The 11,306-nt window shown below is 45.5% G+C and overlaps 2 protein-coding genes across 2 annotated transcripts; one reads left to right on the forward strand and one right to left on the reverse strand.

The window, feature by feature from the left end:
* Positions 1-6,461: 6,461 nt before the first annotated feature.
* LOC135160389 (uncharacterized) lies at positions 6,462-7,280 on the reverse strand. Its single transcript, XM_064116877.1, has 2 exons — positions 6,965-7,280; positions 6,462-6,863 (listed from the first exon to the last, which is right to left on the reverse strand). The coding sequence occupies exons 1-2, from the start codon at positions 7,157-7,159 to the stop codon at positions 6,513-6,515; spliced, it is 546 nt and encodes a 181-aa protein (XP_063972947.1). The 5' UTR covers positions 7,160-7,280; the 3' UTR covers positions 6,462-6,512.
* Positions 7,281-9,288: 2,008 nt separating this feature from the next.
* On the forward strand, positions 9,289-10,529 carry LOC135159937 (uncharacterized). Its single transcript, XM_064115999.1, has 2 exons — positions 9,289-10,410; positions 10,524-10,529. Exons 1-2 carry the CDS (start codon positions 9,289-9,291, stop codon positions 10,527-10,529), a joined length of 1,128 nt encoding a protein of 375 aa, XP_063972069.1.
* Positions 10,530-11,306: the final 777 nt, after the last annotated feature.

Genomic DNA, 11,306 nt, shown 5'->3' on the forward strand with positions numbered 1-11,306 from the left:
AAGTTTGCGTGCGAACGATTCGTCTTCGAAAAAAAGTCCATTATACATATGCGTTTTTAGGACATCGTGAGAATCACTTCTTTTGGCCGCACCTAGACGAAATCCGGCATCTTATCCGGTTTCAACACGTCGAATAACCAAGGATACTCATTCAACATCGTTTTCTTCGCGACCAAAGCTCCCGAAAAACTCAATCATAGAAGTCGATATTCGGGTCCGATTGGATGGCATATAACTTGAGTAGACATTGTCGTACACTGATGAACCCGGTTGCAATTGCTCCGTCGCGTCGAACTACACGACGACAATGCGTGAAGTTTGCGTGCGAACGATTCGTCTTCGAGAAAAAGTCGATTATACATATGCGTTTTTACGACATCGTGGAAATCACTTTTTTTTGGCTGCACGTAGACAAAATCTGGCATCATATTCGGTTTCAGCACGTCGAATAACCAAGGAAACTGTTGCAACATCGTTTTCTTTGCGACCACAGCTCACGAAAAACTCAATCATAGAAGTTCATATTCGTGTTATGCCCCAAAATGCCTTAACATTTCAGTTTCGTAATCCGTAGAATACGAGGACACGAAAGTGGCACGTATTATTCGGAATGCAAAACATATGAAGAAAGGAAAATAAAAGGTAATGAATATATGTGGATCAATCCACGTATATTCAACTTATGTAGATAACTGGGGCGCAGCGTCAGCACTTTACGCCTCGCACTGGCCTCTAGCGCGTCACCATGCGATGTAATACGAATCCACGAGACAATAAATACTCGAGCACTCGTATTCTCTGGGCTAGTTATCCGAATACCATTCATACGGAGTTACTTCTTTTGTACCTATGCTCGCCTGATACTCTGTGTCTCAGAGCGAGTCTTTAATTGTTAATAAATCTGGGAAATAACCAATAAAGATAGTTAATCAATTGAAGATATCTGTTCCTATCCTCTATCCGCGAGTGTGAACCCCGGAACCCGAACCCAACCGCTCGGGTCCATTACATTTTTGGTGGCAGCGTATCTTTTGGGGAAGACGGAGGCCTGATCAACCACTGTCTTATCACACAGTGATAGAAGAAGAATCGAATATTGGAGTTTGGACTACCTAGGGGTAGACTGGCCAGCAGCTGCAGCAGACCTTCACATCGAAGGAGGGAGAAGATTGCCGTTAAGGTAAATCAGACGAAGATTATTTGGGAACCTGTCATCAGGAACCATAGTGGTTACCATTGGGGTGAACCAGGAAAACCTACCTTAGTACTTTATCGTACCAGAGGCTAGTGGAATCAGGAAACTACCCTGTCAAGAGGGGCTAGTATCGTGATAAGTAGCTACGCAAGTGGAATTATTTCATTTTTGGCCAAGAAATAAATAATCAATTATGTTAACTACTGGAGCAAATGGTAGTCGACGATCGGAATCGGATTTCGAGTCTTACTCCATTTCAGGGCAAGGGGTAAGAAGACATCTGTTTAATTCTGATGGGAATATTAACGGGAATGTTAATGTGCAACGGAGATATAGCCGATCTTTGCATCAGAGCTTGTTGGCTAGTGGTAATGCACAACAGGTCAGGGTTGACGTCCATCGGGAAGAGGACGATCTACCCGAGGAGTTACCCGGGGAGCAGCTGGCTAATAGCACACGAGGGGTTGGAGGAGGAAACCAGCGATCCTCTCTCCAAAATCCTCCGAATGTACCTGGAAATCCGTTTGAGGATTTGGATGAGATCCAGCAAGACGGGGCAAGGGCTGTGACGCCCAGACACGAGTACTCCACACCCAGTAACGTGTTTTACCGTACAGGAACATTAGCGGCGGGGGGTTTCGTTTCTAGGGGCGAACGCCATGGGGCGGACCAACCTCCCGAGGGGGTACGACCACTTCGGCGAACTGACGAGCTACGGGACTCAGTAGCAGAGTTGCGCGAAAGAATGGCCGAAATGGAGATAGAGAGGCAAGCACAACAGGGGGAAATGCAACGCCTCCTGGATTCTGAGCGGCAGCGTCGAGAGGAAGCTGAAAAGGAGAAAAATGAAGTTAGAGATCTTTTGGCGGACGCCTGGGCAGACCAAAACATGCAGAATAACCGAGCACCTGGTAGTGCATACCTTGATCTGAAGGGCGCACTTCAAATGGTACGTTGTTTTGCTGGGCAAGATTCGGATAAACTAGATGGGTTTCTGAAATCAGTGACTTCCGCTAGGGAATTGATATATCCGGAATATCAGGATTCGCTCCTAAAGGGTATTCTGGGAAGTAAATTTGAAGGTACTGCTTTGAAACAATTCAAGTATCGAACGATCACCTCATTTCAACAGCTGGAGGAGGAATTGCGATCACTTTTCGGAAAAGCGAAAAGCCTCGTCGGACTTCAAGCAGAATTTAGCAGAATACAGCAAAAGGAGAATGAAAGTGTTTCTAAATATGTCGCACGCACGGAGGAAGCCACCCTTGATTTATTGAATGGCTTACTGAGTCTACACGTTGGTTTCACGGAGGTAGAAAAGGTAGCCGCTAAAACCATTCTAATGTCTCTGGCTAAACTTATGTTCCAACAGGGATTGCGAGGGCAGTTGCAGATTTTGGTGCGAGCCCATAATTTCAAAACACTCCACGAGTCCTGTGCAGGAGCCGTAGAATTGGAGAAAACCATCTCTGGCCCTCAGAAAGGGAGGCATTTTGAGGTGCCTCAAAGGAACTCCAGTGGCGGGAATAGAGTTTCTACGGCCCGGCAATCCACTGGGAATTGCTTCAACTGGGGACAATCAGGTCATATTGCAAAAGATTGTCGCAATCCGCAGGCAGGTCAACGCAAATCGTTGCCGGTTGCGTCAGAGCGACGTAGCGTCAACGCATTCGGCGCTGTGTGTAAACATTGCCGGTATGCAGGTCATGAGGCCGCTGATTGCCGTAAGTTAAAGAAGAAATTGGGAATATCTGACTCGCTGAGAATTCCTGCGGAGCTCGTGAAGTCTCATTTTGCAGGTAAGCGAAATAATAATTCGGGTACCGACAGCAGTAACCTAGATCCAAAAAGGAGGGTTGATAAGTCTGATGAGGGGAAAAGTATGCCTGTCGGAGCCTATCAAGTTATGATGGTAAAACCTAGACGGCAAGGGGGGAGTTTCCAGGGAAACAAAACAACGATGATAAAGCCAGCACTGCAGGGGGAAATAAAATCACAGATTTTACTCACTGCGCTGGAGCTGGAGCTGCCAACCATGTTCTTGGCAGATTCCGGAGCGAAGATTTCCTTAGTGAGGGTGGACAAGCTGACGGAAGGGGTTGAGATTTCCCCGAGAAGCCGAATCTTGAGGGGGATTTCAAATCATGACGTCGCCACCCTGGGTGAGGTTATTCTTCGGTTGGAAATTGGTAATAGATGTCTGGGACATACGTTTCAGGTCGTTCCTGCGAATTTTCCTTGCCTTGGGGGGATTTTAGGCGAAGATTTTCTGTCTTCACCTACGTTGAAGGTGGAAACAGTCCATGGGAAGGCGTTGGTGATCAATGGACATCCGTTCGAGCTGTTCCAGGATCAAACACCCACGAAAATCGGGGCTAGAAGTGAGGTATTACTAACGGTACCCACACGAAGCAGCGGAACTGGTATCGTCCGGAAAAACCAACTGGCGAAGGGCGTCTTCATGGGGGAGTGTCTCACGAAGGCAGTAAAGGGTCAAGTGCTCGTTTGTGTGGTGAATACGAACGACAACGATGTGTTCATCAATCCACCGACGGTTAAACTGGAATCGCTGCCGTCGGGGGAAATAATTATGATGCTGAGGGATGCCGAGAGGGGCGAGGTGAAAGACCGCATCAAATTATTGCGAGAGAATCTGAGGATTGAGCACCTAAATCAGGAGGAGAAATATTCCCTTCTGGAAATCTTGGAGGAATACAACTCCATCGTACAGCTACCAGGAGATCCTCCTGGAGCTACAGATCATCTGAAGCATGAAATCCCATTGAAACCGGGGACAGCGCCTATTAATGTCAGGCCTCATCGGTTACCAGAATCACAGATGGAGGAGGTGGATCACCAGGTCAAGGAGATGTTGCAGAATGGAATCGTGCGTCCAAGCAAAAGCCAGTGGAATGCGCCTTTGCTTGTGGTTCCTAAAAAAATGGATGCGTCAGGGAAGGTCAAATTCCGCGTTGTGGTAGATTTCCGACGCTTGAATGATGTCACCGTTGGTGATTCATTTCCATTGCCCAATATATCCGATATACTGGATCGATTGGGAAATGCCAAATATTTCTCAACTCTGGATTTGGTCTCGGGATTTCATCAGATTCCTGTAAGGGAAGAGGATAGGTGTAAAACTGCCTTTTCCACACCATATGGGCACTACGAGTTCTGTAGATTGCCTTTCGGGGTTAAGGGCGGGCCTGGAACTTTCCAAAGGCTCATGAATTCTGTCCTGGCTGGAGTACAGGGAATTCGGTGTTTCGTCTATCTGGATGACATCGTGATTTTTGGAGCGGATCTACAGGGGCATAATAAAAGGCTGAGGGAGGTACTGCAGTGCTTAAAGGAGGCGAATCTGAGACTTCAACCTGATAAGTGCAATTTCTTGAGGAAGGAGGTTGTGTATCTAGGACACATCATTACCAAGAATGGAATCAAAGCGGATCCTAGTAAAATAGAGGCAGTAGTGAAATTTCTGGTACCACAGCACGAGCAGGAAATTATGTCCTTCCTAGGATTAGCGGGGTATTATCGGAAGTTCATCAGAGACTTCTCAAAAATTGCTAAACCCTTGTCTGAATTGTTGAAAAAGGACATAACTTGGACTTGGGGGGAGAGAGAGCAGAGCGCCTTTGACACCCTAAAAAGGGCTCTGACAACAGCTCCGGTGTTGCAGTATCCCGATTTCGGGAATCCGTTTCTGCTCACCACCGATGCGTCAAACAAGGCCATAGGTGCTGTGTTATCGCAAGGGGAAATTGGCAAGGATTTACCAATCGCCTATGCCAGTAGGACCTTAAATAAGGCAGAGCAGAACTACAGTACCATAGAGAAGGAACTCTTGGCTATTGTATGGGGAGCTCGTCACTTCCGTCCTTATCTATATGGGCGTAAGTTCACCATAGTGACCGACCATAGGCCCTTGAAGTGGATATTTAACGTAAAGGACCCGGGGTCAAGACTCGTAAATTGGCGGATTAAATTAGAGGAGTATGAATACGAGGTGGTACACAAGCCTGGTAAATTAAATACCAACGCTGACGCGTTAAGTCGGATAAACGTGGTAACCCGAGCGCAGATAAGAGCGAACACAGGTGCGATGGACTCGAACGCTGACGGCGGGGTCATTACACCTGCTGACGACGACATTCCGGAAATACTACGAGAGTATCATAATACGCCGATTGCTGGTCATCCGGGTGTAAAACGTACGTACGCCAAATTAAAGCAAAAATATTACTGGAAGGGGATTAAGTCGGATGTTCAAAACCATGTGGGGAATTGTGAGGAATGCCAACTCAGCAAGTTGGGAAAAGCCACAAAGGTACCCATGATTATCGTGGAGAGCCCTGAAACAGCATTCGAACAATGTGCAATGGACATAGTTGGTCCATTACCTATTACGGATGCTGGGAATAAGTATATCTTGACGTTTCAGGATGGACTAACTAAATTCAGCAAGGCCATACCCATCCCGCACCAAGAGGCCAATACGATCGGGCGTGCGTTCGCCGAAAAAATCATCTGTGAATATGGTACACCACAGAGATTGCTCACGGATCAAGGGCCAAATTTTGTAGGGGAGATATTTAGGAATGTTTGTAAGCTTCTAAGAATTAAGAAGATCCAAACCACGGCGTATCATCCGCAGACTAATGGGATTGTCGAGAGGTCACACCGCACTCTGGCAGAATACCTGAGGAGCTTCATCCTGGAGGATCAAACGGATTGGGATACGTGGCTGCCATACGCCATGTTTGCGTATAACACAACTCCCCACACGGCTACGAAAATGACGCCATTTGAGCTGATTTTTGGGAGACGCGCCGAGTTACCGACGGCCGTCAAACAGCCACCCCGTTTGACGTATTGCTATGATGATTTTGCCCGGGAGCTTCGTGAACGATTGCGCGTGGCGCACCAGGAGGCAAGGGAGGCCCTCGATGAAGGGAAAGTCAGGAGCAAGGTCCAATACGACAAGGACGCCGTACCTAGAGATTTAAAAATCGGAGATAAGGTACTACTGAAAAATGATGTCCTACGACGTGGAAGGTCAAAGAAGTTAACTCAGCCCTGAATAGGCCCATACGAGATTATCGAGAGGAATGGTGAGGTTAACTACACCATCAGGTCGGGAACCAAACAAAAAACGCAGAGAGTCCACGTAAATCGGCTTCGACCCTTTATAGAAGCATGACTATATGGACCCCTGCCTCGGATTAATCTACCCTGTGAATTTCTGGAATTTTCTTGCCCGGGTGATAAGGAGATTTTCAGGAAAGGACTAGAACTGCAGATACATATAGTTTGTTTAATTAAACCATTTATTGTTAAAAGCGGTTACAGATACGTTGGAGGGACGCTCTATCACAGTATCATTAATATAATAGTAGCCTGGATAATCCCACAGATAGGAGGCACAGATGTCGCACGTCCTTTCGCTATCGTCCAGGAACTGGGGCACGTGGCACGGTTGTGGAGCTGGAGTTTCGCCGAAGAGTCTTCGGAGGTTGAAAACGTCCTCTACGCCAGCCTCGATGTCGGAGCGTACGGGGAGATCCCAAAGGGCATTGAGATCTTTCTTACTACGAACCCTCCAGTCCCTCATCTTCACCTTGAATTCCAAATTCAAGTACCCGGGATGGTAGGGGTATCGATGGCGCTGAAATATTCCAAAAATAGCAAGGAATTAGCGAAAATAGAGACTTCGAATGGCAGTAAGAAACAGGGTAGTAAGAAAGTGAAGGAGGTATTCGTACTCACCAGATATTCGAATACGAAGTCGTCCATGGAGTGCCGCAGGTATGGATGGTTCCTCGAGGAACGATTCGAGCACAGCCGACCCCGAGTACAGGATGGTGAAGATCTTATGCGGTCCACATGGATGGAGAGATGCTGGAAGCAGTCGGAGACAGTGTGTCCAAATCGGCCGCACTTAAAACACTTTCCGGCGTTCATGTTGTTGGTTCTTGGAATGTTAACTTCTTCACTGTTAACTTTTTGGAAGACTGTGGCCCAAACGGGGCGGCAGTCACTTTTATATTCAAGGGTGCTTCGTCATCAAGCATGGCGGCCATCGGGTTGGCGACAAATCAAGCGACGCGCTAATTTTTATTGTCATGTGGCTAATGCTGGGGAGCATCGCGGAAGTTCGGGGGGAGGGACATGTGATTGAGAGATTCGTCCACACCCCGGGAATTTATTTTGAGCCAATTGGGAGATTGCATTTGAGCAACTACGTTTGGACGGTTGCTGCAAGCATGGATGGTGCATCATGGCTGGCTAGAGCTGATCAACTGCAGGAACATCTGAATTATACGAAGCAACTGTGCTTCAGAGCTGGACCATGGGGTTCCAACTTTCATCACCTCGTGGATCAATGGATTGTCGATTTCGAGGAAACGAGAAGCGTCATCACGGCGTTGTTTGGGTTAAATGAGAGGAGGAAAGGCCGTCGAGGTCTTATAAATGGTCTGGGCACGGTAGCCAAGTCACTTTTCGGGACTATGGATGCTGAAGATGAACGGGAAATACGCGAGAGGATTTCACATCTGGAGGCTGGAGTTCAAGGGACACTGGATCAGTGTTGCCAGACCTACCATAATAATGGTATCGCTACCATAATTATCCGCTTGATACCATATACCATAATGAAGCGCTATGGTATCCCAATTTTACCATAATTTCAGTTCGAGGTGATTTTGAGATTTTCCTAATTTTTCGGATTTCTCGCAATTAAAAAATATATTTTTTGAAAGGTCAGGCTCTGGTACATCATTTTAATGATTCCGAGTCCGCCTCAATGATGGTAGATCAATTTTATTCGTTTTTTAATAATTCAGTATTTCACCGTTTTGGCACTCTGCGCAAACGCATTCAGTTCAAAGGCTCCCGCCAGCGAAGTTTATTGAGAACATGTTGAGACAAGAAACGTGATTCTATTCTGGAATGGTTGATAATGTAGGTAGCGAATGCCTGAGTATAAAAATTTATTGCTGTTTTGAGTTTTAACCAATGATGGAAGATATTCTGAAATGTGAACCAATCGCAGCGCGTGTACTATGGCGGCCACTTTGGACGGTCATTCTAGTGACCGGAGCTTATTCTTCCTGCACTGTTCTATCTGCATGCCAGGTGACTTATATATCCGCCAAACTCGAATAAAACGGACTATTTCACACGTTTCATCACACTATTTAGAGCAGATAGGAATTTTCAGCAATCGTCAGGTAAATAAAGATGCTTTCAGCTTTTTGCCATTGATAACGAATGGCGCAATTTGCCTTTGCATCAATTTCGCGAGGATAAGCTCGACGACTTGCTCAAATTGGAGACAGATGTTTTCTGGGCCAAGTTGTTATTTTTGAAGAATGATGATGATGGTGGGTATCTATTCCATAATCTCTCTACAGTGGTGCTGCAGATATTATCTCTCCCACATTCCAATGCGGATAGTGAACGTATCTTCTCCAAAATTAATTTGATTAAGACCAAGGCCAGGAATAAACTGATCATTTTTACTGTTAATGGCTTGGTTTTAACAAGTCAACGAGTGAAATCTGATGGAGGAAGCTCAGAATTCAAACCATCACCAGACATGTTATCCAAAATGAAAAGCTCATTTTTATACGGAGATAAGAAGAGTACTACTAATCCACTTGTGAAGCCTTGTTTTGCTACTTCTACAGTTGCTACTGATTTTCATGTGCAATCCACGGCTGAACCTACATCTATTGAAAAAACTGATGATGAAATCATCTTTGATTAATTCATATTTCTGACATTGTTACTATTTTTTTAAAATGAGGTACCAAAGTTTATGCTTAAATCCTAGATATATCAATAATAAATTGACTATTCGCTACTTAAGAATGATTCGAACAATGTTATTTTAAAGTTTCGTACCGTTTTTGGAAGATTCTACCTTACCATCCCTTGATACCATTATTTTCTGCTGAATACCATAATTTTGGGGTGGGGATACCAGAATCCATTGCCTCGGGTCTGGCAACACTGCACTGGATAGTTCTGGGAAGCAGTTGCAGATTGTTAACTCTACGCTTCTTCATCTAGCTCAAACGCAACAGATGATTCAGAAGAACGAGAACATCTTGTTGAGGTCTATCAAACAGATAAGGGATGAGGATACGCAGATGGCACACCGGCAACTCGTAGATGAGCATTTTTTGGTGGTCGAGGTCATCTACACTGGGGTGATGCGGGATGCTGCGAGATTAAAAAAACTGCTGACCGACTCCAAGGGGCTAATATTTGACACAGGAGTGTTCACGGAAGAGGGATTGGTCGACCTTCTCAGGAAAGCCAAATTACCGAAGGGTTTAAGTTTCCCCTTTGAGTTGGAGGTAGCAGGGTTACATGAACTGGAAGAGGTATCAACTGTTAGTGTATCCGCAGTTGGCATGAAAATCATCACGGTAATAGGAATACCCCTGGTGGATTTCCAAGCATTCGACGTTATGCTGATGCATAGCATTCCTGTGCGGACAACGAACGGGTATCACTCGTACTTGGAGGCATCAAATGCGCTTCTGGTCGTACATGGCGCAACACATCAGTACGTGCCAATGACCGAGGGGCAATTGAATTGCTGCAAGAGAGTTCGGGGACAATACTTATGCACCGACTCTTTGCCGATTCAAAAAATAAGAGTCACTAGCCCTTGTGAGGTGCGAATGTACCTGAGCCCAGATAAGATACCGGAAACGTGTAGAACGAGACATCTGCGGCTACAAGGTCTCACCCTTATCAAAATGCGGAAGACTAACGCATGGTTCTACGTGGCACCGGAACCTGAAGCAATTGCCATAGCTTGCGGAGAGGGGAAAATTCGAGACACCCTTCAAGGTTCAGGAATAATGCGGATAGAGGATTTCTGTGAGGTTATCGCTCCTGATTTCACTATCCGTGGCCGAAAGTCAAAGGAAACAATCTGGGAGAATCATATTCAGCCTAGACTGAACTTGACACTAAGTAATGACACCATTACGCAACTACAGCAGCAGGACCATAACGTGAGCGACATTCGACTCACAAACGTCATAGGGAACCTGAAGGAATTGGAGGACCTTCATGTGCAGCTAGAGACCGAAAAGGAAGATCTAGGGAAGCTTCAAAAGAAATTCGACTATCAGGAATTTCTACTCCACCCATCATCAATATTTTCAGTGGTCATGGTGGTTCTTGCCCTTGTACTAGGAGTATCTCTGTACTGCTGGTGCCGGAAACCCTAGCCTGCGTGTGTTAGAGAAGCGAAGGAAGTTGAAAGATTTACTTGTAAATACGTATTGACATTAATTCTCAGGTTTAGCCATGTTTCCTTCTTTTTAAATGCGGTTTCACCTTCTTGAAGGGGCGGTGAAGTTTTGGACGAATTTTGATCGACCCAGACTTTTGATTGGCTATAACTTCTTCAGTATTGATTTTATCGAGGAAAAATCTCCTGCCGACGGATTTTACAAATTAAATATAGAATAGGTTTTTGGGCTCTTTTCCGCGAAATTGTTCATAGATAAGGCTGTACAGTCTTGTTCAACTGTCTAACCTTTCACTGTTTCATGCCCCAGAAGTGATGATCGTGGATATTCTTAGGATTTCTACTTTTCCAGAGAACATCTCTTTATCTCCACGGAGGAAAAAGGAATGTTTTTATAATTATTGATGAGATAGGGTTAGAGAAGAAAATTATCATCAGTGATAATTTTCTTCCCCGGCGGGGAGGGATGTTATGCCCCAAAATGCCATAACATTTCAGTTTCGTAATCCGGAGATATCTGTTCCTATCCTCTATCCGCGAGTGTGAACCCCGGAACCCGAACCCAACCGCTCGGGTCCATTACATTCGTGTTCGATATGATGGCATATAACATGAGTACACATTGTCGTAGGCCGATGAAACCGCGTGCAATAGCTTCGTCTTGTCAAACTACACAAGTGCAATGCGCGAAGTTTGCGTGCGAAAAATTTGTCTTCGAGAAAAAGTAGATTATACATATGCGTTTTTACGACATCGTGGGAATCACTTTTTTTTGGCTGCACGTAGACAAAATCTGGCATCATATTCGGTTTCAGCACGTCGAATAACCAG

Source organism: Diachasmimorpha longicaudata, chromosome 3 (genome assembly GCF_034640455.1).
Source record: "Diachasmimorpha longicaudata isolate KC_UGA_2023 chromosome 3, iyDiaLong2, whole genome shotgun sequence".
In the NCBI taxonomy this organism is placed as follows: Eukaryota; Metazoa; Arthropoda; class Insecta; order Hymenoptera; family Braconidae; genus Diachasmimorpha; species Diachasmimorpha longicaudata.